This window comes from Coregonus lavaretus (assembly GCF_964263955.1).
Source record: "Coregonus lavaretus genome assembly, chromosome: 6".
NCBI lineage: Eukaryota > Metazoa > Chordata > Actinopteri > Salmoniformes > Salmonidae > Coregonus > Coregonus lavaretus.
This window is the reverse complement of record NC_139993.1, coordinates 26,908,549-26,936,027: the sequence shown is the minus strand read 5'-3', so window position 1 is coordinate 26,936,027 and position 27,479 is coordinate 26,908,549. Positions and strand designations below refer to the sequence as shown.

Here is a 27,479-nt window from a genome sequence, read left to right as displayed (position 1 = left end):
TCATTAGAGTGTCCTAGCTGTCCTGACGTTTATGGGCTTTCCCCCAGTTCTGCGCTGTGCTAAGCATTTACGACAGAGCCACAGCCCATAGAGAGAAGCTATGCCATATAACTGATTTGCTGGCATTTTTAGGATCGACATAGAATGGACACGTAGGCTCCCATTTAAACGTACACGCAACAGGAAACAATTCTTATATATCACTCAAAGTTTTTGACAATAATATTTGGGAGAAACGTCTGGCCTTGGCCCCAGTATGTGTTCTAGGCTGAGTCATAGGATTGGGGAAGTGGGTCGTTTTTTGTTGTTCTTTTTCAATCTGTTTATTTAACTTTTGCCCTTAAAAAGTCAGCGTGCAACATATGTTGACTAATACTGATCAAAAGCCTTATCAGCCTCTTTGAGCTTGTATCGACAGTGATCTAATAGTGTTGCGTTTTAAATTGAAATTAAGTTAGGCTGAGCCTCTGACAGCCAGGTGCTGAGCAGTTGGCTCTGAACACGGCAGCGGCGGCCAATTGGAAAATGGTTTGCACCCTTTTCCCTTGACAAATTATTGTATTATTCCCGCACAGTTGGTTTTCATTTAGTCTTTTGGCTATTGGCTAATGATTAGGTTAAGAGCATGTGGGCCATTCTCCTTGTTGTACAGCTCATACGTACCCTAACTGGGACTAGTCAAATTTGACAGAAACATTTATCTGCTATTCAAGCTGACCAAAACATGGAATGTTACCGACGTAAATGCCTTGCGTTCTGAAGAACAAACAGAAAACTACTCCTGTAAACAAAAGTCAATCATGACAGCATTTATCAATCACAACTACAACACCCACAATCCACCATGCCCTCTATGGCATGACATTGGCATTGACTGTCAAACTAGGTGACCAGACCTGAAGACCTTGCCTCCTGTAAGGTCATCCCCCACTGTGACTACACACTCTTAACTACATTACAGACCTGTGCCTCATGTATACACAGGGCAGACGGCCTGTGTAACTGCCTGCCTGGCCTGCCACAGATGGGAATTAAAGATAGGGTCTGGAAGTTACTCACCACCGCCGCCTTCCCCTGTCTGCATGCCTGAATGCTGCACTCTCCCTGACCTGGGACTCGCTACACCACGGCTAGGTCGCTAATATTTTACAAATGCTGGGAGTCTCCACGACCGGGCCCTCTCTGAGATGGCTTAGTCAAAACAGTTGTGAACGCTTGGCGCTCTTGAACGGGTCTCTGCATTGCTGCTTGAGACAGGGCCTAATTCAAACAGTGGCTAACTAACAAATACCTGCTGCTTGCTCCACAGCGTTACACAGCCAGGCTCGTTGGGAACGATCTATAGAGTTTGACAGTGTGTTTGTTGTTCTGTGGGGTAACGTATAGGCCTACTGTGTTACAGTGGGTTCAGAGATGGTTTGAGAGTTGATGCCTGAGATTGAGACATCGAAGTTGCGTAGTTCGATATAGCACTGGCTCAAGAGGATTTGAATGTTTTGCATTTTGAAACAACTAGAATAAATGTGGATCTAAGTATCATCAACACTAAGTGTCTTGAGATGACGACTACTACTCATGACAACTCTAATGCCAGCCCTCAACAGCGTGGCTAACGTTTGCTTAACTGATATAGATAGAATCAGTGGATTACATGGCAGCTTGCTTGACACTTGACATTGAGTGAAACTCCACATGCACTGTAATCCCAAAGTCAATGGATCACCTAATTTTCTACAGAGATTACATGATAGCGACTTCCTGTGACAATCTACAATATAATTAAGACAAACGTCTTTTCGGAAGATATGGGTTTAGAATTAGATGATAAAAGACAGCCGTTTTGTCTCATCTAAGGTTTCATTGTTGCCTCTCTCGGTCTCTTGAAGAAATCCCCTTATGGTTTCTTAGATGAACATGTTTCTCATTCCACATGAGTAGAACGCTGCCAACCACACATCTTTAATCTTTAAGAGGACTCGTATTCTATGACTTGTCTTTTCATATACTCTCTTTGTTTACATGGGGTTAGCCACATCTTCAAAATACTCAGTGTCCTAATCATCTCCATACAGTTTAGGCTCCTCTCGCAACCTGGTCTCAGAGCATTTCGTATTATTCTGTACGTAAATCCAAGACACCCAATTTAGTATGATATGTTACGTTTCGTATGGTATGTATTAATTTGTGGATGTCCATCAACCATTTCGTATGATATGTTACGAATTACAATTCGCAAAATGTACAATGTTATGAATTTTAAAAACGTGTCATCTGTTTCGAATTTGAAAACGTACAATAATTTTTTGTCATTTAGCAGACGCTCTCATCCAGAGCGACTTACAGGAGCAATTAGGGTTAAGTGCCTTGCTTAAGGGCACATCGACAGATTTTTCACCTATTCGGCTCGGGATTAGGTGAAGGGTTAGCTAAAAGGTTTAAAGTTAGGGTTAGGGGAAGTGTTAGCTAAATAGTTTCAAAGTAACTAAAAAGTAGTACGTCGTTAAAAAGTTGCTAATTAGCTATAATGCTAATGTTGTCTGTGATGAGATTCGAACTCGTGACCAACCACTCTACTTTCGTTTTTGCCTTAAGTAACCATCTGTCTTACGTAATCATACCAAACATAACATATCATACTAAATGGAGTGTTGCAATTTATGTACAGAATAATACGAAATGCTCTGACACCCAGTTGCCTCTCCAGGCACACACAGAGTAGAGAGCCGTTTTAGGAGATGGGCTATTTGCGAAGCCATGCACAACACTTTGAATAAAGCATAACTGTTTACACTTGAAGTTGATTTCCTCGATAGAACTGACAGAATATTCCAATTATATTTTCAGTATAGCTCTAATAAAGTGTGCATAGGCATTACAAGTGAAACTGGCTGTTCTGTGCAATAAAACAATTAAAATATTCCCTTCAATTGGTTTTGGAAGTAATCTGATGAGGCGAAGAGTGAATTATTAAAGTCTTTAGAGTTTGTTTTATTTATGTAATTCATCTGTCATGTTTTTTTGTTCTTTGTTATTTTGATGCACATAGTGATATCTGATTACAAATAAATCATATGGTGTATTGGTTTCCAACTAAACTACAAGCATGTGTCACTTTATTTGTAAATGTTTCAGGGGTTTGGGTATACTTTATTCTGGGAACAATAAATCTTTTGTGATTTTTAGAATAACAGTCATTATTGTTTTCTGCATTTTGCTTTGGACTCCAACTATCAACAAGCTGGGACTATAAACTAAATAGGACAATGAACTTAGAAAAATGTGTATTTAATAAGTGCATATTTTGAAAGCAGGTTAGCCTAGCCAAAGCCATATCCCTGTAAAGCGAACTGGTCTGGAGAAGGGTGTATTCAAAGAAATGTTTTGTGTTTACCCTGAAAACCACAATTTGAGTGAAAGTCAACGACTCTTGTTAGCCATGTTGTAGATAGCATTAGCAGTAAATCTAAATGCCCGTTCAGCTACACAGACCTCATTTTACAAGCTACAGTCCTGTTACAGTCCTATCATTGGACATGAAGCCCTTTCCAATCTGGCCACTGTAAAGATGGCAGTCTTCCACAGGCCTCATGAGCTGTGGGGCATGAAACGAGTCGAGAGAGAGAGAGAGAGAGTGAGAGTGAGAGTGAGAGTGAGAGAGACAGAGACAGAGACAGAGAGAGAGAGAGAGAGAGAGAGAGAGAGAGAGAGAGAGAGAGAGAGAGAGAGAGAGAGAGAGAGAGAGAGAGAGAGAGAGAGAGAGAGAGAGAGAGAGAGAGAGAGAGAGAGAGAGAGAGAGAGAGAGAGAGAGAGAGAGAGAGAGAGAGAGCGTAAGGATATGTACACTCCTCGCTGCCAAGGTACACTGATTTAAGAGCATAAAACGAGTTGCACCGTGAACCCAGCATTTTTTCTCCATGTTTGTGTTAGGGATGATGTAACATGGCGAGAATTCATATTTCACATCAAATTTCTCTTTTAAGATCATTTTCTCTCTCATTTTTTATTTGTAAGGAAACAAACATTTGCATTTCAAAGTTCTTCAAATAAAAATAAATGAAAAGCAAACCCTTTTATGGGATTGGAGTCTATATTGGAAAACAGTTCAGGGACGAAATGAATATTTTTTATAGTTCGTAAAAAGTGCTTCACAATGAATGCCAGGTTATGTGAAAGACTTGACACATGGTAGGGCCTCGAGCCCTTAGAGAATCCCTCCTAATTTAGCCTTTAAACTCATGGCCCATGCAATGCCAACAACACAGATGGCTAGGATGGAGTGATTCATTTAATAAAGAAGAATTATTTCTTTATTGCTCTTCATTATCATCTACTTATGCTGCCTTTCACCACAAAACCAATCGCAAACCGATCCAATAGCTGTTAATGGCCAGAATTTCCTTTGCGTTTCCTCCCATCTGCACCTGGGTAGGTGAAAGCGATGGTGAATCCCAAACCACCCCCGCGCCCTACCAACTCGCTCGGAGGACCCTCCATTGTCACCCTCAACTCTGAGGTTGAGGGTGACATCGAGAAAGTGGCGATGGGATCAACAAACCTGGGACACACTCCTGACTTAAATGATGCAATTCATGTTCCACTTTTAAATAATGAAACGAGCATGAAATTCTAATGAACAAATCCCCCCTGTCGTTTTACAAGATATAAACCTCAGTAACAGTTCAACATTTAATTTGGGAGGTATTTCATCTGTTACATGTGCAAGTCTTGAAATCAGACATAAACAAATGCACGCAGAAAATAATTAGGCACACCTCTCCATTCTTTTGTATGAAATTACGTTAACTCCAAACATATCGCAGTGCGTGTCGGGATAGCACATCGCTCTGAAGCCTGCAGCCTTGCTGGCTCGGTCGAAGTGGCTGTCAGGGTCTAATTAGCTCCTACACCCTTGATAATTTTCACTCCCTCAGCTATGGGACACTTGTGCAAAGGGCAGAGGCACGCGTGAATGTGCAAATGGAGGGACGAGGGGAAGGGGGTGATTTGGGATTCAGCCCAAGATGGCCGACAAAATGGCCGACATTCTACTTTGCCAAGTGGTAGACGTGTTGTTATGGGAGTATCCTTTCGGTGCCTGGCGCGGAAGTTGTTGAAAATCTGCCACAGCCCCTTTGAATCAGCTGTTGTTTTCTCAAAGGAGAAACGCATGCACACATTACACAATTATATGCTAATTATCCTTTTATCTATAAAATGTCTTGCACAACAAGCTAAATTAGTTTTTTTTTATCACTTTGCACATTTATTTTGAGATTACACTTACAACCTTATAAACGTAATTTGCCTAATGACGCACAAATGGAGGAGAGACTCATTTCATACAAGCACATTTGTTTCCACGTTCTCTCTCCTCGCCACCTCTCCTTGATTACCTTTGACCTTTTTCAAAAGCAGGCAAGGAGTGGACAGAGGAGAAAACCATTTGAGGCAGGCAAAACCAATTGAGATTCTCCCTATGTCCTGTCAGATAACAAATAGGTGAGGAGATTGGACGTTGAAAAGAGTGCTTCTCACGAGTATTGAGACGCAGCCCAGGTTTAATCTCAGCATACTGGGACCTGATTCACACAGCGTCCGGTGGGAAGAGCGCTGTGAGAGCAAGAACTAATAATAAAAGGCTTCTTATTACAGCCATTAAACAAGAGAAGGGAAAACACAGAGGGCTTTAATGCCTGGACATCCAAATGTTTACACAGGGACAATATATTCGCTTGTAAATTCTTTGATGGTGGCCCTGTCTTTCCCTGCGCACTGGGCTACTGTCTGAATAAATAGCCTGTATATTAACCTCTCACCGTGCAAGATTGAATGTGTTTCCATCGGTGTCATTCGGTACCGTTTCAATTTTTTATTGGCCCCAAGTCGGCCGACCCCCAGAAACACCAGGGTTCCTAAGTCATGCCATCATTTCTCATATGGTGGCACATCATGGGTCCTTCCTGGGTTTGCCGTCAGATGAGTGCTGGACTCAGACTGGTGCCCCCTCCTCCTCCTCTTCCTCCTCCTCGTCCTACTCCTGCCTGTATTGTGAGACGCTGTTTGATGTGAGATGATATATAATGTCTGCTGGACCGTCCCGCTCAGGTTACCTGCAGGGGCCTGAGGAGGCCAGGGTGTGTGAGTATGAGTGTGTGTGTGTGCGTGTGTGTGTATAAGGTGCTTAGATTGAAAGCAAAAACCTTTGGTGAGAAAGAACTCCCCCCACGATAAAAGAGGAGAATCGTATCGCTCACTTCCTTAGGTATATGTGGTTTGAAACTCAACACAGGTTTACACAGGGGTACTCTTTTATTTATTCTGTGGCGTTATTAAGACTTCTGATGCTCTTGTGCCTTCGGTGCCACTTGGGAGGTCCCAATAGTGGAGAGTCATGAAGAAGATGTTGTCATTTTTCCCAGCAGGCCTCTTTGGTGCCTTCCCAAAGGAGAATAATATTGATTGGTTGGATTCACAACAGCCGATTGGTGTTTAACCACATCACCCAAGTGTTTGCCTGTGGGCCATTTCCAGGTACTGTAGTGTGACAGTGTAACAGAGGGTATGCTGTACTGGACTGTAGGCCGACAGTACCCTCACACAACATGGAAGTGAATAGGATTAGGGCTGTGACTGTTCATGTGTCATCTGTCTTGAGTTGTGAGATTACATTTGTTTTGAGGATAGACTGGGGGATTTAGTTCCTATGTTTGCACGGATCAGTTTACTGTACGCTCTGAAATCAGAGGGCATGGAAAATGGCGACATGAAACAATACGAATAATCAAATCAAAATACAAGCTTCCCCTCTCTGCCTCTGCTGTCAAAGCAAATGGTGTCTTTTTGAAAAAAGAACTCATTCTTCCCCAAAGAGAAACATTATGGGGCAAAGTCCTTCTCTAATCATCTTGACAACCCAATAGAGCCTACTCATTGGTCATTCTGTCTCAACCCTAGCCAGAAACATCAAAGCGAAAGCAATTACAATGCACGCTTTGAACGTATACTAATCACAAAGAAACATTCCATTATTCCTCATCCACTAAAACAATTATAAAAAATAGGAAGTGAAATATGATTCCGTCTCTCGTTTGCCGTGTAAACATCTGGTTTTTAATAACGACTATCCCCTCTGAGAATTACAGAAGGGTTATGTACTGTGTAGGTAACAAACTAATAATTTTCAAATGCATTCCATTTAAATGCAATGTAATTACCACAACTTAAATCCAACCTTTCATTTGGACCGTGGTGAGTCGGACCAGCGAGGGAATTTCCCCCTGACTATACGTTCCTCCATGCAGTCAGCTAAACATTCGTTCATTTCTCCCGACGCCCCTTCAAAACCATTAAAAAATATACAATAATTGCTGCAAATTGATTACTTGTTAAACAGAAGTCCTATAAATCTTCACTCATGTCAAACGGCAATCAATGGCAGACACGGAGAGAGCGGCGAGCGTAAAGAAGATCCATACGATGTGCTCAGGCACGTCTGCTACTCTCGGGGTTACTCTCGTGTTTTGCGGTCGAGTTCGGCCACTGTCATTTCGGAGGAATTTCCTGCCATCTGTGTTCAATCGAATTCTCACAGATTTGGGCTTGCTTGTAAATATAAGAAATTGGCTGAGGCTGGGAGGACTGTAGCATGCTGTTGTGTTGCGTTGGAACGCTATCAGCCAGTTGAGTTGAGTCGAACTGTGAACATGATGTTGGCTGAGGTTTGGGATTGTCTAACAAAGCTCTGCTAATCTAAGCTGAGAGACAAGAGCAGGATATGCTGCTCTGTGGACTCAGAGTCCCAGGTCTGTGAACTTCAGTTCGCTCTTTTTCTCTTTGGATCTCACTCTCTTTCTCTCTCTCACACACAAACACAGAGAGAGAGAGAGAGTGAGAGAGAGAGAGAGAGAGAGAGAGAGAGAGAGAGAGAGAGAGAGAGAGAGAGAGAGAGAGAGAGAGAGAGAGGCAAAGCGAAAGGCAGTGAGAGAGAGAGAGAGAGAGATGCACAAGTGACAAAGAGGAAACATATTATCTGTCACAGTGTACTTTTGCTCGCTGTTGTCATACTATAGGAATGCTTAGAAGCAACTCTACTACTCATGAGTCTTAACCTCAGTGCTTCACAATTGTCAAGTGAAGGAAAACATTAATCAAACCCCTGTTTGACTAAATCAAATTTCAACAAGTCAGCACAGTAATTGTGACAAATAGAGCTACATGCTGTTGTTTGACAACTGGATAAGATTTCACATAAGTTTCACAGGGAATACAACAGTTTTTTATATGGTTTTAGCAGGCGCAGAGAGAGACTGAGGCCTATTGTTCTAGAGGAAAGCTCTGTTTCTGCGCAAACTTTGGCTTGTTTATTTTTCACAGCAGATTTATATACAGTGGTTATTCTCAGGAGCGATTGTAGAAGGGCACACACACACATACCGCAATGCACACATGTGCATGTGCTTGCACTTGAATGTGTGCACACGCACTGAGACACAGAGACACAGACACACATGGCAATATAAGGCTGTGGTTGGGACACACACACTCACTCAAATGCGCACACGCACACGCACACACACACACACACACACACACAACCATTAAAATTCTATACACATTTCAAACCATCTCTTACAGTAAAATCCAGGATGGTTTGTCCATGTGGAAGCAAGTGGAAATATTATTATTCAATTGAAATTCAAATTTAAAGTGAAATGTTAAAGTGTTGTTTTTTTGGGAAGCAGCAGGGTGTGGTGATGCTTCTAACACTCGTCAGACCTGACACACTCCTACATCACTACATCACTCTGTCACTATTTACTGCTGCTGCCTTCCCTAACAGACGGACCTCTTGTTTGGCTTTGAACCTCGTCCTGACTAAACTTGAGTTCAAATACTATTTGAAATCATTTCTGGGCTAAATTGAGCTTGCCTGGCACAATCGAACAAATAGAATAGTCTTAAAACAACAAACTCCTGCTGTTTGCCAGATCTTGGCAGGCTAGCGCAATTGCTAAAAGTATTTGCAAGATGTCAAATTGTATTTGAACCCAGGTTTGGCCCTGGCCTGGTTTGGTCCTGGCTCTGTGTCGCTCACCTCGTAAAGGCATCTGTCACCCGGCCAGCGGCTCCTGTCATGTCTGGCTCTCAGTGCCATCACACACACACACACACACACACACACACACACACACACACACACACACACACACACACACACACACACACACACACACACACACACACACACACACACACACACACACACACACACACACACACACAGAGAGAGAGAGAGAGACAGCACGTCCTCTCAGGAGTTAGTCAGGACACCAGTCAGACACATCCTGCTGTGGCTGCAGACAGATGGAGTCCTGGTAGTGAGTAGTAAGTGACATGACCTTGGTTGACTTAGCTTAGCTACTAAGACTTTACAAGTTCACATTGTCTGAAGTAATTCAGTTTGAGAATAGCTGGACGGTTTAACCTTGATTTGGGATACTGGTTACATTCTCTTGTGTTGGCAAAAGGACACGTGGCTTCCTAGAGTGGACCATTTGAGTACAGAGGGTCAGGGAGATCCTTACTACCAGAAGCTGGTTTGGGGGACAGTGGACAGATGGAGGATGGAGGTACGGTTATGGTGTCTTGCATACCTTTCACAAGTTTCAATTACTAGCTAATGGTGTATGAGCTTCAGTTACTCACCTGGACAGTTTTGTTTATATTAGGATGCATCCCAAATGGCACCCTATTCCCTACGTAATGCACTACTTTTGACCAAGGCCTATAGCCCATAGAGCTCTGGTCGAAAGTGTTGCACTGTATAAGGAATAGGGTGCCATTTGGGACGCAATCCTGCTGTGTTTATGAAGATGTGGAGCAGTCTGGTATATCTCCCCATGAACAGGTTACACACTGAACACACACATACACACATCTCACCCTTGTCACATGACACCTTCCCACATGTCCCCTGTGTGGGGAGCCTACTGGGCACCACCAGTGACAATATGTGACCACCAGGTGGTGACATGCACAAGTGTAAAGTTGTAATTACAACAAAGGAGAACATTTTTTACATTTAAGTCATTTAGCAGACGCTCTTATCCAGAGCGCCTTACAGTTAGTGAGTGCATACATTTTTCTTCCTGGTCCCCCGTGGGAATCGAACCCACAATCCATGCTCTACCAACTGAGCTACAGGAGAACAACAGAGAACAGTGATTGGCTGTGTGCTGGTAGAGGAGAGCCCTGTCATTGGTGGTGGAGTTTAATCAGGACTGGCCACTCAGTTTATAAGAGCACTGATGGATATGTAATTTGTGTGTGTGTGTGGGGGGGGGGGGGGGGGAGGTTAAGGTCAGTGTGTGTGTGTGTGTGTCGGTCTGTAAGCGCTTGCACCTGTGTGTGTCCCCGTGTTTGCTTGCGGGGGTGTGTGTGTCAGTGTTTGCACATGCTTGTGTGTCCCTGTGTGTGTGTGTGTTTGTATGAAACTGCACCCTTTATATTTTGTAATGTTTTCTCCAGTGTGTGGGCTTTGATTTACAGTGTCCCCTTGTGTTGTCCGGCCATGCGGTGAACTCATTGGGTTGTGTTAGGGATGGGGATGCAATCGTTGGGCTGAAGGCTGCGGGCTGCAGGCTGGAGCCTGGGGGCGGGGTGGTGCGTTTACTGCCGGCTGTTTGTTTGTGTTCAGACTGCGGTCAGCCCTGCTCTGTTTAGAAAGGCTGGTGTCTGTTTCCTCTGTAATGCTGGGGACCCATTCATTCATCTGACCACTGTTATATCAATCTGGCTCAGGACTCTCCTAGCAGTCAGTTCTAATGGCCACAGACCGCTAAGGAGAACTCTGTTAGGGAAGCCTTGCCTTGTATTTTAGGGTAAAAAGGGATCCAACATTTTCTGGATGAAATGTAACGGAAAGAGAACCTATCAATTTGACTATTCATTCCACCATGCAGGGGAATGCAGTGATTGGACAACAGACTTTACACAGAGTTTGGAGATTTTGGGGGGGGGATTTTCTATTACTTGCTCTGGTTCTTTAAAATGTGATAATGTTTCAGAAAATAGTTTTTCTTAATCACACAGAGTTTGAATTAATGGCGAAGTTTTTCACGAGAAATAAAGGAAAAACCTTTCCGAGCACAGCTAAAATCCATAACAAACTGATTTCATCCTAATGAAAATTCTCATGTCTGCTGGTACTAGTAATCCTTCTAAGAAAACAGAGACATTTCTGTCCTGCTAATTTAATTGTTTTTCTTCTTCCCCCTCTTTTCCCTCACTCTGTCGAGCACCTGTTTAAAGGAGCTGTCCTTTCGACTTTGTTATTTTTCATTTACTTGTGCCCCCAGGTTTTTCAATCATACATCCATTACTAAGCAAACAAATAAGTTCTGGGCCTATGCAGCAGACACAAATATAGATGAGTTATGAGATTTAAAGCAGGAGAAGCCAGCTTTGGACTGTAATACACAACATCTGCAGCGGACAGCAGTCACACAACCCAGAGCATCCCGCAAACTCCACTGGCCTGTCATCCCCCAACCCAGTCATGCCTGTGTGTTATAAGTGTTATATTTGGCGAGAAGAGAGGAGAGGAAGAATTAACTGATCATTATTAACTGTTCATACGCTGATCTTATGATTTATGGAGCCCAATAGTGGCACCGGGTTTAATTGTCACGCTGGATTTCCAGATGCATCCATCTTGTGGTTTTGGCAGCTTGTTGTACCTTGAGTTCAGATATTTTAGCATCGGGGCCCTGACATGGGCTGGGTCCCAAATGGCACCCAATTCCCTATATAGTGCACTACTTTTGACCAGAGCCCATGCCGCCAGTTCCCTCCGAACAAAGCTGCCCTCTCTCAGTACAGTACACCTCTTGAACGCTCCAGTCCTCTCCTCCCCGACTCTCCTCCTCTTCCCTCCTCTCCTCCTCAGCTCCCCCCGAACCATCTGCACATCTGTTTTTCATTCCCCGGCATCTCAGAAGACTTGAACACATTAAACACTGGCACAAGCGCAGTCTCACCCCAGCACTTAAAACAGCGCTTAGGTGACTTTAAAGGCAGAGGCGAGAATTATAGAAAATGAAGTGTCACCGAAAAAAGAAATCGCCTGAGATTACCACCAATTACACTTAATCATGCACCGCACCAGAACATCTGCTGATCAGATGCAGCAGTACTACTGTCATAGAGACATAGAGAGAGAGAGAGAGAGAGAGAGAGAGAGAGAGAGAGAGAGAGAGAGAGAGAGAGAGAGAGAGAGAGAGAGAGAGAGAGAGAGAGAGAGAGAGAGAGAGAGAGAGAGAGAGAGAGAGAGAGAGAGAGAGAGAGATCAGAGAGAGAGAGAGAGAGAGAGAGAGAGAGAGAGAAAGAGAGAAAGAGAGAGACATACAGAGAGAGAGAAGAGATAGAGACATACAGAGAGAGAGAGAGATCAGAGAGACATAGAGATAAGAGAGACATAAAGAGAGATAGAAAGAGAGAGAGAGAGATCGGAGAGACATAGAGAGAGAGACATAGAGAGAGAAGAGAGAGAGAGACACAGAGAGAGAGAGAGAGAGAGAGAGAGAGAGAGAGAGAGAGAGAGAGAGAGACACAGAGAGAGAGAGAGACAGAGAGAGAGAGAGAGAGAGAGAGAGAGAGAGAGAGAGAGAGAGAGAGAAAGAGAGAGAGAGAGAGACATACAGAGAGAGAGAAGAGATAGAGACATAGAGAGAGAGTGTGATAGAAGGAGACAGAGAAAGACAATCAGTTTCTGGAGACTGGAAGTGAAATGAGATAGATCCATTATTTGAGTAATACTGGGGTTAGAATGATAACATGTGATGTGATAAGATGATGTGATGGAATGTCTGGTCATTCTGAGTGTAGAATGCATTGAGGAATACAATACAGACATGCAAATCTGGAGATAATATTGTTTGTGTGGGGTTAGCTATGTGCTTTAGGGTTGGAGACGTGGGATGTTCTGTTTTAATAGTCATTTATTAGTCATTCAGATAGCGAGGGAGTTAGCCAAAGCACAACGCTGATTTATCTCAACATCACTCTCTGATGATTTGCCCCTTTGGCAACATGAGTACAGTCATACTGTACACAATGTGTGTCTAAAATGGCACCCCATTCCCTTTAGTGCACTACTTTTGACCAGGGCCCATATTGCTCTGGTCCAAAGTAGTGCACTATATACTATTCTTCTTCTAAACCATATAAACGTCAACAGGTCAGAAGAGAGAGCACGACATTTGTTCTGGTTAATTGTATTTGTTACCTGTCTTGTCTCTTTATCTCTAGTTGCAGAACTGGATTCATTCATCCATGGAAATAGTTTGTAAGGGCTTTCCATTTGTGGTTTCGATGCATCTGATTTTTAATGGCTTTGCTTTGTGTTCTTGAGGCGGTTTGAAGCGGAGGAAGCATGACAAATGGATGACATAAGAACACTGAATCAAAGTGGGTGATTGGAACCTCATTTCTCTCCTTGACTCAAGCCAAAAAAATAATCGCATATGTCCCTCAATAGAAGTTCTCCAGTAACCACATATATCCCTTTATAATAACCCCATGTCTGCATCTATAGTTTATGTGTTCATTCATGTGTAATAGAGACATATTCTTCTCATCTGATCTCACTATCTCCCCCCGTGGGGATTAGTGAGCTCCTCCATTTCTAATCAACCTGCAATGATAGCAATAGATCCATACCCATGATATCAAACAGGGTATTTTCCTGTGGTCCTGTTCCAAAAGTTGTTTTTCTGGGAGGGGTGTAAGAACAAGAAGAGGGGGGATAACAATAGGGGCCTTCTTCTGGGCTTCATCTCAGCTCTCTCTGGTTGTGGATGCTGACATCAGTGGGTGTTTGTGAGGATGGGCCAAAAGCACATCTGTACATGGTCTTGATAGAGCAGAATGGTTGCCCCCGGTGATTCTGGCAGCGGCCTGTAACAGGACTCTCCCTGATCTCATGCCCTGAGATTGTCACCTCTAATTGTCTCTGAACGCTTGCAAGTGTGCATATCATTATCAGAGCAACCAATGACCCGCCTCCTTTTCTTCAAACTATTTAGCTAACAAAATGCATGACTTAAATAATGGAGTTCATTTCAGCTCACACTGGAGAGAATTGAAAAAAAGGAGGCTAAATTGGTTCCTTAGAGACCACCCATGACCACTCTTACAGGACCCAATCGCAACATGACCAGTCAGCACTGACCTGACCCCTGCATGTTCCCATCACTGTGTCAGCGCAACAATGGACCTCTCTCTCACCCTCCCTCCATCCCGCCATCTCTCTCTCTATCTCTGTCACCGGCTCTGTGTGTCTTCCATTTCACCTCGGTCCCAGGTGCTTTCACTAGCTTCCACCTCCTGATCAAGCCAGCCCTAACACACAATGAAATACTCACAATGCTGAATTACCATGGCATATTCAATATAAACTGAATTTACTGTTGGTATCCTTCCAAGCCACCATATGTTGAGAAGCCTGCTTCTCCTCCTAGCCTGAGCATGACTGATTCTGTTAATGTAGCAAACCTTTCAGCCAAGCGTTCAGTCTGTATGCTTTATGGAATATAGAACTTCTATAGGATAGGACTTTAGGACAGACACAGTGACTGGAGTGGAGGCACCCTGGTTTATTGTAAAAGAGTGACTGTTCTAATTTAGATCTAAAGACAGACTAGTTATATGGTGTAGTCTAGGGTGTGACCAGATCTGGAAAAACTCCTTGTCCTACCAATTGCCTATAACTAGGGCCAGTTTTTCCTGATGATATACCCTAGCCACCTCCTACCTCCTCAACCTGGTCTCAGAGCATTTCATATTATTATTTACGTAAATCAAGAACACTCTTTTTATATAGTATGATATGTTATGTTTCATATGGTATTTATTAATTTGTGGATTCCATCACCCATTTCGTATGATATGTTACGAATAACAATTCGTTTTATATGTAACGAAATTTCTAAACGTACAATATGTTACGAATTTTCTAAACTTAAAACGTATGATATGTTACGAATTCTATCTAGGTGGCTAGGTGGCTAATGTTAGCTAGCTGGCTAACATTAGCTAGGATAGGGGTTAGGGTTAGGGGTTAGTGTTAAGTATAGGAGAGAGATAAGGTTAGGGTTAGGGGAAGGGTTAAGGTTAGGGTAAGTAGTAAGTAGTTGAAAAGTTGCTAACCTTTGGGTTGCTAGACATTCGTGTTATACACCCACGCGTGATGAGATTCGAACTCACAACCTTTGGGTTGCTAGACGTTCACATTATACACCCACCGATCCACCCCGACCAACCACCCTACTTTTGTTTTTTTGCCTTAAGTAACCATCTGTCTTATGTAACCATACCAAACGTAACATACAATACAGTGCCTTGCAAAAGTATTCATCCCCCTTGGCGTTTTTCCTATTTTGTTGCATTACAACCTGTAATTTAAATTGATTTTTATTTGGATTTCATGTAATGGACATACACAAAATAGTCCAAATTGGTTAAGTGAAATGAAAAAAATAACTTGTTTCAAAGAATTCAAAAAAATAAATAACGGAAAAGTGGTGCATGCATATTTATTCACCCCCTTTGCTATGAAGCTCCTAAATAAGATCTGGTGCAACCAATTACCTTCAGAAGTCACATAATTAGTTAAATAAAGTCCACCTGTGTGCAATCTAAGTGTCACATGATCTGTCACATGATCTCAGTATATATACACCTGTTCTGAAAGGCCCCAGAGTCTGCAACACCACTAAGCAAGGGGCACCACCAAGCAAGTGGCACCCGTAGAGACCAAGGAGCTCTCCAAACAGGTCAGGGACAAAGTTGTGGAGAAGTACAGATCAGGGTTGGGTTATAAAAAAAGATCAGAAACTTTGAACGTCCCACGGAGCACCATTAAATCCATTATTAAAAGATGGAAAGAATATGGCACCACAACAAACCTGCCAAGAGAGGGCCGCCCACCAAAACCCACGGACCAGGCAAGGAGGGCATTAATCAGAGAGGCAACAAAGAGACCAAAGATTACCCTGAAGGAGCTGCAAAGCTCCACAGCGGAGATTGGAGTATCTGTCCATAGGACCACTTTAAAGCCGTACACTCCACAGAGCTGGGCTTTACAGAAGAGTGGCCAGAAAAAAGCCATTGCTTAAAGAAAAAAATAAGCAAACATGTTTGGTGTTCGCCAAAAGATATGTGGGAGACTCCCCAAACATATGGAAGAAGGTACTCTGGTCAGATGAGACTAAAATTGAGCTTTTTGGCCATCAAGGAAAACGCTATGTCTGGCGCAAACCCAACACCTCTCATCACCCCGGGAACACCATCCCCACAGTGAAGCATGGTGGTGGCAGCATCATGCTGTGGGGATGTTTTTAATTCGGCAGGGACTGGGAAACTGGTCAGAATTGAAGGAATGATCGATGACGCTAAATACAGGGACATTCTTGAGGGAAACCTGTTTCAGTCTTCCATAGATTTGAGACTGGGACGGAGGTTCACCTTCCAGCAGGACAATGACCCTAAGCATACTGCTAAAGCAACACTTGAGTGGTTTAAGGGGAAACATTGAAATGTCTTGGAATGGCCTTATTTGTCGTTTGTTTCAGAAGAAAAAATATTTTGTATCTTCAAAGTGGTAGGCATGTTGTGTAAATCAAATGATACAAACCCCCCAAAAATCCATTTTAATTCCAGGTTGTAAGGGCAACAAAATAGGAAAAATTCCAAGGGGGGTGAATATTTTCGCAAGCCACTGTATCATACTAATTTGAGTGTCCCGGATTTACATTTACTATGTTACGTCTAGTCTATGAGACTAGGCTGAGCTCGTAGCCCCAAACTATCACCTCCAGTGTGTCTTCTCCTTTCCCCAATGTCCTCTCCTCCTGCTCCAACATCTCCTTCATACTTGTACCTCAATATTTCCTGATCCGGAGCCATGTTCCTCCTCTCATCCTCTCCTTCGTAGAGATTAGTATCTCTTAGAGTGCCAGGTCAATGGTCAGTGCTCAGAGAGGCAACTCCAAAGATTGCCAAACACACCGTAGCGAAGCTTGAAACAATTGTTTGTATTTTAATCTCTATAAATATAACAAATCATAGGTAATCACTCCGCTGGGCTATTTGCGGTGTTCGTGCAGCTTTGCCCTGATTTACATAAAGTACTTTCTACTGGCAAACAGCAACTGTTTCCAAACAGGGAAACAGTGAATGCCTCTTCTGAAGTGCATTGTCTTTTATTTGGCTTGAATGTGTGCCTCGGTGTTGTATCGCATTGTTCATTGTATCTGAACAGAACATAGGCTATATCTTAAAGACATACTGTACAGATAATATTATATAGTATGGTTATACCATAGGCTTCATGCTTAGAAATTTCAGACTTGATTTGCCCAAAATGAAAAATGTCTCAACCCCTACAAAAATATCCATTAATTACAATCTACATAATAATTCACATTTCCTGTTACTGCAGGATTATTTTCCTGCTGTAGCAAACTGGCTCAAATTAAGATCCTACATCTGTATTCACTCTTTGAAACAGGTGGTGTGTGTGTATGTGTGTGTGCGTGTGTCTGTGTGTGTAACTGTACATAGTGAAAGGTTACATAGAGTCAAGGCCAAAGTATACACACATTTTAATTCTCTATCCTGACTCCATGTCACCATTGGCCATCCTGATTGAATCATTCTTATTCCAGATGAGGCAAGAAATACTTGGCCGTCAATCAAAAGGCCTTGACTTTTTCATACACAAACACAGTTGGATATAATAACTGTGGAAATGCGCAGCCAAAAAGAAAAAAAAAGAAGAGACAGAACGATCCAGGACTTTATAAACAGAACCATTTGTATTCCTTGAAAACAGAACAGAGCTGAAAGAGTTCTTGCCTTCTGTTTATGGCTCTGAGTGAAACCAGCATGCCTCTCAAAGTCCCTCAGCGACACTGCAGCGTTTGCACTGACTTTCTACACCTCTACCCTCTTACTCTCTACGCATCACCTCTCCCTCTCTCTTTTCCTCTCTCCACCTCTCCCCTAGTCTCATTCTCTCTTTCTAATGCTGATCACCTCTCCCTCTCTCTTTTCCTCTCTCCACCTCTCCCCTAGTCTCCTTCTCTCTTTCTAATGCTGATCACCTCTCCCTCTCTCTTTTCCTCGCCGCATCTCTTACCCTGCTACACCTCTTTATCGCTCTCATTCTATGCACCTCCACATCTCCCTCTCTCTATACCTTTCTCAACCTCCTCCCTCTCTATTTTTACGCATCTCCACCTTAACTTATTTTTCTATGACTCCTTCACCACTTCTCACTCCCTCTGTCCATCTGCCTCTCCCTCCCTCCTTCTCTCTCTCTGACTACATCTCATTTTTATCTTTCTCTACCTGTTACGTTATCCTTATCTTTCTTTTTTCTCTATCCCCATGCCTCTCTGTCCCCATGCCTCTCTGTCCCCATGCCTCTCTGTCCCCATGCCTCTCTGTCCCCATGACTTCCTCCCCCATCTCTTTTTCCTTTCATACTTTTATATCACTTAAGGAGTGTTTGGGTGCCTGCATTGATAATAGCTCAAGAGATGTGATAACATTGTCAATAACATCATTATGAGCAAATTGAATTTGAGAAATTGAGTTAGGGAGGTTGGAGCAGGGACATGTGGCCGCCTACACACAAATTAGTATCGGGGGTATCGTTTTTCCTTCTGCAAATATTTCGACATACACAGCCCCCCTTCGCTCACTTTCATGTGTCGAATTACAGATTTCTAGTCATATTTTTATATGTTTTATGGAAACATTTTGTTAGGCACACTAAAAGCAAAATAAAAAGCTTTTCTTGGTTATATTCATGTCATGTGGTGCTAAATATGTAGATTGTTTATGCTAGTCGTTCAGCAAACTGTCTCTTACAATTTCAATACAAAATCATTATGTAATGTGTGTAAATCCAACTCATTTCCCGTAATAGAATTAGAATTACCCAGCTGTGGGCTGACTGAGTGACAAACAGAAGAGCATTTGGAAAATTCATCAATGCAAATAATTAGCTAATGGCTCGCTCTTGTTTAGCTTTTCCCACATTACTAATAATATCAATGAGATCCACACAATAAAATGTTATTGTCTACACAGTGAAGAAGGCTGTTAAGCCGAAACATTTGTGTATGCTAACTGGATGCAGTAAAAATAATAATTAGAACAAAAAAATTAAGTATGCTTTATGCGATCTTTTTGAGTACAGACCCATCACACTTTTTTGCTTATCTGTACACAGTTCAACATGAATTGTCTAATCTTTTGGTGTCATCAGCTTTTAAAGTTCACCAAAGAGCACAAAACCACTCCATATATCAACAGATCCACAAACTCGAAGCCAGCGATTGTTCTCGAGAGATTTATCGTAATATGATACAATTTCAACATGTCACTGATGGAAGCGTCTCAGAGGAGATCTGTTGCGCTCTATGGCAGTTATTAATCTCTCTGTTCTGTCGTTAGAGTAGTGAAACAGGCTAACAGAGCCAACTTCCAGCTAGAGGTCTAGAGAGGGACTCTGAGGGGTTACAGTGTTATCATTGTCATCGTAATTTTGTATTTATTGGTGTTGTGTGTATTTGCTTGTGCAAACAAATTTCCCCTTTGGGGATGAATAAAACCCTATCTTATTTTAGGGACTCAGGGTTACAGACAGTGTTGTTGTCATTTAACTTGAGGGTTACAGACAGTGTTGTTGTCATTTTCATCCCTTCTCTTCCCCTTTTCCAGTGAACGGCAGTTGCAGCGGTGCCTACTGCCCAGAGAAGGAGAGTGGGCCAGAGCTGGGGGGCAGTGAGGGCACACTGATGTGCTGTGGACAGAGTCTGGCGGTGCTGATGCCACCAGGGAGCCAGCCAGGTCCAGTGGGTCATTACCACAGTGTCCACTGTGAGCGGCCCACACCCACACACAACCTTCATCTGCTGGACAGCCAGCAGCAGCACGCTGAAGCCAGGTAAGAACAACACTGACAGGTTCTGACAAGAATACCAGCAATATAGGGGACAATACAGGACTTAAACAGTATAGCTGTCTGTTGATTGTTTCTGTTGATCAGATTATTTGTGTTTGTTAAACACCTGAAATGATGTTAGCAGTACATGTTATACTGTTGTATTAACACTAATAATATTATCATACTGATAAAATGAATAGTAATCATTCTACGCAGGTAATGACGGTGATAATAGTCCCTGTATAAATGTGAACTTTATCTGTCAAATGTAATTACCTATAGCATGTAATGACATTTCTCATAGAGGAGGCAGGTATGATACTTAACTATCTATTGACTGGTCCAATAAATATTCCTATCACCCTCTCTGGCCTCTATACACTCCAAAGTGCTTCTGGACAGACATTCAATTCTCCCATATTGTCTCTGAATGCCATCGCTACAGCCAAACAGGAAATATCGCTCATGAAAGAAAGGGGGGACTCTCTCTCTTACACACTCTTTATTGACTACGAAAAAGTCAGGCTCTGGCTCTATCTAGCCAGGCAGCTAGCGTTAGCACTTTTCCCTAGTGTGCGTCGAGAGAACGGTAGAAAGAGCGATGAGAGAGAGAGAGAGAGAGAGAGAGAGAGAGAGAGAGAGAGAGAGAGAGAGAGAGAGAGAGAGAGAGAGAGAGAGAGAGAGAGAGAGAGAGAGAGAGAGAGAGAGAGAGAGAGAGAGAGAGAGAGAGAGAGAGAGAGAGAGAGAGAGAGAGGACAAAGACAATTCCTTCATGGAGACAGGAGAGAAAGAAAGAGGGGCCTTCTCACATCACTCAAGAGCTTTGCACAAAATCCATAATGAGCGAACTGACAGGAATTATTATGTAGGACATCACAGCAACGCATGGAGAAATACGACCTGGCTCCCCATTCACCGGGGGCAAGATTCCCACCATAATACACAGTATTGTAAACGCTGACCCTTCACAGGCCGCCATTATCCAACAAACCAGCTGACTCCTATTTATCCCAACATGTAGGCTTAGGTTTAACCCCTTTGTGTCATCAAAGCCTGTCAGACTAGTGACACACAAGAAGCCCCATCCATCGCCTCTCCTTCTATCCTCTCTATCTGCCCCCTCTCCTATTCTTAGCCATAAATGCCCATTCATAACTGCTCACAGGGCTCAAGGTCCCCTTTCATTTATTCATGAAATCACTCCCGGATCATCTGCTGCTGGTGGATGCTGCCCTGTTTTGAAAGGGACACCACAAGTCACTCTAACTAACCTTCCATTTCTCTCTGAAAGTTCTCTGTCTGTGTGAAGTGGTTGTTAGACCCTCTGACTAAGACTTTTAGTTCTATGGGGGCTCTCTGGGATGAGATGTTGTTTTTGTAGAGAGAGAAAGAGAGAGAGAGCAAGAGAGAGCAGAGCGAGAGAGCAGAAAGACAGAGAGAGAGAAAGAGAGAGAGAGAGAAAGAGAGAGAGAGAGAAGAGAGCCCACTCTAGGCCAGGTCTGCAGCTCACAGCCTTGCTGTTGTGCGAGGACTGAAAGCTGCAGCATGTGGGAAGGATGACTTGGCAGGACCCAGACAGCCTTGGCCTTTATCTATCAACAGCGGGCGGCTAATAGTGCTCATATTCTCCCCTGTGTTGTCCTAATAGCCTCGCTCTGCTCAGATTCCCTGCCGTGTGTTTTTCCCCTCTACAGGTCCTCTGCCTTCCAGAGATCACTGGCCTCTCCCGACCCAGGCTGCGGCAGCTCCAATGGGGCCAGGGCACTTCCTCTCCCCTATCCCATCAAACAGGAGGCCTCCATGGGCTACAACATCTCCCAGGGACCAGGGGTCCCCACCACAATCCACGGTGCTTTCCAGAGCAGCAGGGGAAGCATGGGGGTCCGGCGGGGGGAGATGGAGGGTCCTCTCGGTGGATGCGGCGGTGGCAGTGGCTTAGGCAGCGCTCTATCGGCAGACTCGGCGTACCCGTTTAATAATGAAGATGGCTCCTCCCCGCTGTCTTTGTCCCCTGGCGGCTCCCGTCATTCAGCGCGGCTGCTCACCACTAGCAGCCTGAAAAGACGCTGCCTGTCCCTGGCTTCCCAGTCCGCCACTGCCAGCAGTAACGCTAGCGCCGTCGCAAACGCCGTCGTCACCACCACAGAGGGGATCGATATCACCGCCATTATCTGCTCCTCCCAGATGTCCGTGGTGGCCTGCGTCAACGGGCTCCGGACAAACCCCTCACCCCAGCCCAGCGGCGGCTTCTCCTCCCGGGCTGCCCCCCGCAAGCCCCCGCCCCCCCAGCAGTGCAGAAGCCCCCAGCAGAACCTCTCGCAGGAGAGTTGTCAGCTGCCCTCGCCTGCCGCCTGCCTGCTGTCCCTCTCCTCGGGCTCCTCCTCATCCTCCTCCTCCTCCGTGTCGTCTCTGGAGCCGGAGCAGCAGAACCAGGGCCAGGGGCTGTGTGAGGAGCCCGGCTCCATGCAGCCGGGGCCAGGGGGTGGAGGTGGAGGAGGAGCAGGCTCTGAGGGGCTGGGGCTGCTGATGAGTGGGGCCCTGATGACGGGAGGCCTGCTTGGGAACGTGTCTATGCTGGAGGGCTGTCAGAGGGCCGGTGGAGGAGCTCTGAAACAGGAGCCTCTAGATGACTTCTCTCCCAGTGAGGAGGAGCTCTTTCAGCACCACTACCACCATCACCACCATTATAACCACCTGACTGGCCGCACTGCTGCCAGCCACCTCCGCCCTCATCCCCACCACCCTGCCCCCCCACGGTCCTCCATGCCCCCACCCTACCACCTGCACCAGTACGGGGGCCCAAGCCCAGGGGGCTTGCTACACCTCCAGAACCAGTCCACCACATCTTCATCCTCTCTCCTCTTGGGCCTCAAGACATTGAGCCCCGTCGGGGGAGAGGACGGTGGGCTGCTCAGCGACAAGCAGGTTTGCCGCTGGATTGACTGCAGTGTGGCGTACGAGCAGCAGGAGGAGCTGGTGAGGCACATCGAGAAGGTGCACATCGACCAGCGCAAAGGGGAGGAGTTCACCTGCTTCTGGGCCGGCTGCATCCGCCGCTACAAGCCCTTCAATGCCCGCTACAAGCTCCTCATCCACATGAGGGTCCACTCGGGAGAGAAGCCCAACAAGTGTATGGTGAGTCCCTCTCCCCACCATAGAAATATAATTCATAGAAGGGAAATCCCCATTCAAGTAAATTTGATGGGTGTGCCGGCGGCCATGTTGAATGTACCCATGCCATTCTAGTAATTCCCCACCCTGAGTACAGAACCAAGCCATTACGGTTGGTGTCAGCAGTCAATGTTGTTCACAGCCCACTTTTCTGAATGGAACCAATGGAAGGCTTTTTTATGGTCCGTTATAATGTAGGTTCCATTTCTGTGACCACAGTATATTTACTGTGTGAAATTGACACTTCCCAGCTTGTGCAACCAGTATGATTGTGTCCCTCCATAGGACTTTTTCTAGTTTCCACAGAGCAGGCCAAGAGAGCTTTTATTTAAACATACATTTTGGAGCTGCTGTGTACATGTATAAAACATGAACAGGTGGAGCTTTTTCTGGATTGCATTGATGATAGAGTAGTTCCTAATATAGTTCTTATTTGGTATTTCGTTGAAATTGGTTCGTGTCCAACCAAAAATGTGCAGCAGTTGTTGGGTGAGTAGGGTTAGGGTTAGTGTGGTAGAAGTAAACACATTTTTAAAATATCCTCAGAGACTGTTGTTCGATTGTGATTCAAGGAAACATCTACATCAACAGGATGCATTGTTTCTAAAAGCAAGACTGATCATTTTTTCATTGCTAATTCTTTTTCATTATAAAATCAGAATAGTTTTTATTGAAAATGGATATATTTGTAGTCATAGTATTTTTTGCAGAATGTTTCAAGCACACATTTTCCATTGAAGAAAAGCGTTATAATTGCAGCCGAATAGCTTGTCGCTGTATAAATAGCTTTGTGGTTGTATTCTTTACAGGTAAAACTCTCCACTTCCACAAGTCAACACACTAATCAACATCAAACTGTCACTCCCCAGCATCCCTTAGCAAATGGAAAAAGCCCTCCAACCTTAAGAATGATTTAGTCCAAATACACAATTAGTCCACAATTTGTGTATGGCGATGTCATGTTTAAGAAGGGTTTCAGATCATGAAAAACCAAGACATCTGGTTAACATAACCAAACAATGCATACACTTGATCCCTTTAAATGGAAGGTTTAAATGTTTAGCTGTCCCACAAGTTTTAAGTGAATTGGCTTTTTTATCCAAACCAAACACAGGGAAATATGTAGTAGCCTAGTGGAAGAAGTGGCTACGAAGCAGAGGGATGGATGGTAAAATCTCTCGTCTTGCTCAATTCAGAGTTTCACCCAACCCCTGTCAGAAATGTTCTTCCTCATTCTAGGAAAACCGTCCAAAATATAATTATTATTGTGCAATATGATCGAAGCCTAACACCACAAAAAGACCTGTTTTATCTCTATTTATTTGTTATGAAATCCAGGCGATATATACAAAAATAAAATAATATTTTGTATAATTTACTGGCTGCTCATTATTGTGGAAGTGTGAAAATTGGCAAGTGTTAAAATTAAGTGTTAAATTAAATGCAGTTAGTGTTTAAGTGTTAAATTAACACTTAACACTGCTTTACATTGTTAGCTACATTTTATGGGAATTTTTACGTGAATGAGTAGTGTAGTATTTGAATTGATAGTGAGCCCTGTAAGTTACAATAAATTCCTCAGAGCCATCATGCGTTAGTGTATGTGCATGTTGTAGCTGAAAATGTGCTCAGGTTGTGAATCTTCTCTCAACTCTGTACTGTATAGTACCACATGGATTTTTGAAGCGAATTCTGGGAATTCTACGGAGTTCTGGGAATAATTCCCTGTGTTTTGGTCCAGCTGTTGGTTTTGTTTTTTCAGAGAGTGTTGCGTATACATTAAACACTTACATTTTTCTTCTCTTGTGACTGTTCATTCCAGTATACCCTGGGTGTGTCTCAAACTCTGTCACTGTTGTCAGTTTGGTGACACGTAGGACAGGAAGGGAAATAGGCGGAGTGTATGTATGTGTATGTACTGTATAAATGTATGTATAAATGTATGTGTGTGTTTGTGTGGGGAGATGCTTACCAGATGCTAACACTAGAACAATTCGCCTCAGTGTAATGGAGCCGCTGGACTCTGTCTCGGGACGGGAGGCAGTGTGTGTGTGTGTGTGTGTGTGTGTGTGTGTGTGTGTGTGTGTGTGTGTGTGTGTGTGTGTGTGTGTGTCTGCGGGCCCAGGCCACACATCCCAGCCTCCTAATCACTCAGACCTCAGCAAGGCCTCAAACACACACATGCACACACACATACGCACGCACACACACACACGCTCACACACACACGCACACACACACATACGCACGCACACACACACTTACGTTAATTTCTGTTAACCCCTATAATAGAAGGTATTGATTCTATCCATGTTGGATTGTAACACTCAGTTCTCAAACTGAACAAAAACAGAAATTTGAAATGTATTCAGACTTGCATAAACACTTCTAATGAGTATGTATTTAGATTCATAGTTCTACAGAAAGCCTTAGATAAAGTGGACGAAAGTGTGCACGTGTTTTGCATGTGTCTGAGGCAATGAGTTTGTGTTTGCAGATGGTTGAGAGTGTGTGGCCATACATGTGCAATACTATGGAGATAGATCCCTGCCATAATTTGTCACAAATGTGGGCTATGATTTGTAGTGTGTGTGCATTTATACGTACAGTATGTGTGTGTATATGTTGTTGTATCTTATTTAGTATCTTTATTTAGCCCTTATGCGTCTGTGACCACTGCAGTCAGAAAGCGTTTGAATGATGCCTGTTGTGTTTGCTGCACTCATGCAATAGACAAAGGCATTTAGGAATTCCAGCTATTCGCACAGAGGAAACAGATGAGACATTTTGATTTAGGACCAAATGCTCCAGAACCCCCCCCCCCCTCCCCCCAGCTAATTCCTTTATTATCTTTCCAGCGGCAGATTCCAGTGGGCGCTCATGAATTGGAGCTGCGCTCACATCCAAGCATAACACTCCCCTCTCCTCCAGCCTCCTCCAGCTGCACAGCATTTGTTTCATGCGGTGTCTTGGCAGGAAAAAGTCATTATCACAACACAAAGTCATACTCCGACCTCTCGCTTGTCACTGTCCGTACCTGGCTATGTTTAACGCGGTCCCACATAAAAATTGCGGCTCCATCTGTAAACGTTGAGTTCGGAGAACTTGTAAAGTCCCCCCCCCCCTTACAATTAATGCAGGCCCCAGGGCTGTTGTATAGTAGTCTGGCAGGCAGGGACACACGGGTGAAAAGGAAATTGCATAATCTCTCTGCAATATCCTGTTGTGTTTCATGCCTAATTCGGAGTGTTGTTTTAGTTCATGACATTTTTTTATCTTGTCTGCATAAATATTAAAAATATATCCAGCGACCGGAGCCCTGACATAGTCACAGGCTTTGATAACTTAGTGGGTTATATCGAGACGGTCCTGCGGATTGAATGTCTCTGAGTCAGATAGCTCCACTCTGTACCCTGAAGTTCAGATAAAATTCATCTAAACCCTATATAATATAGAACTTGATGAGACACGTCATGCTGGACCATGTAGAACCGTAACTTGCATTTGGTTCTTTACTTGGTTCTCTCCAAGTCTCCTCAGATTAGCTGAATGGCAAAATTGTATGACATTTTTTGAAATCCTGTCCATTGAAAGTATTGCACAATGTTGGACTATATGAATGTTGAGAAGGCCTGTTAAGGATTTGCTTGTGCCTCCCTCAATTCTTTCAGTGACTTACCTGAGAAGTTGACTGAGTCAAGTTATCTTTTAGATACTTACCATATAACTCATTGTGGTTCAGTTTACTCTTTAACCTACAGTGCCTTCAGAAAGTATTCATACCCCTTTACTTTTTCCACATTTTGTTGTGTCACAGCCTGAATTTAAAATGGATTCAATTGAGATTTTTTGTCAATGGCCCACACACAATACCCCATAATGTCGAAGTGGAATTACGTTTTTTGACATTTTTACAAATTATTTAAAAATGAAAAGCTGAAATGTCTTGAGTCAATAAGTATTCAACCTGTTTGTTATGTCAAGCCTAATAAGTTCAGGAGTAAAACTTTCCTTAACAAGTCAAATAACAAGTTGCATGGACTCACTCTGTGTGCAATAATAGTGTTTAACATGATTTCTTAAATGACTACCTCATCTCTGTACCCCACAAATACACTTATCTGTAAGTTCCCTCATTCGAGCATGAATTTCAAACACAGATCCAACCACAAAGACCAGGGAGGTTTTCCAATGCCTCGCAAAGAAGGGCACCTATTGGTAGATGGGTAAAAATTAAAAAAGGTAGACATTAATTATCCCTTTGAGCATGGTGAATTTATTCATTACACTT

General features: G+C 43.6%; 1 protein-coding gene across 1 annotated transcript in view; it reads left to right on the top strand.

Annotated features, from left to right (window-relative positions):
- Nucleotides 1-4,438: 4,438 nt before the first annotated feature.
- Nucleotides 4,439-27,479, top strand: part of LOC311130991 (zinc finger protein GLIS1-like) — a gene marked incomplete at its 5' end in the record, with an annotated part of 61,186 nt that continues 38,145 nt past the window's right edge. Inside the window, 3 exons of the mRNA XM_084163827.1 lie at nt 4,439-4,520; nt 19,792-20,017; nt 21,712-23,152. Coding sequence (XP_084019953.1) covers nt 4,439-4,520; nt 19,792-20,017; nt 21,712-23,152 — 1,749 coding nt within the window. The remainder of the gene's footprint in view (nt 4,521-19,791; nt 20,018-21,711; nt 23,153-27,479) is intronic.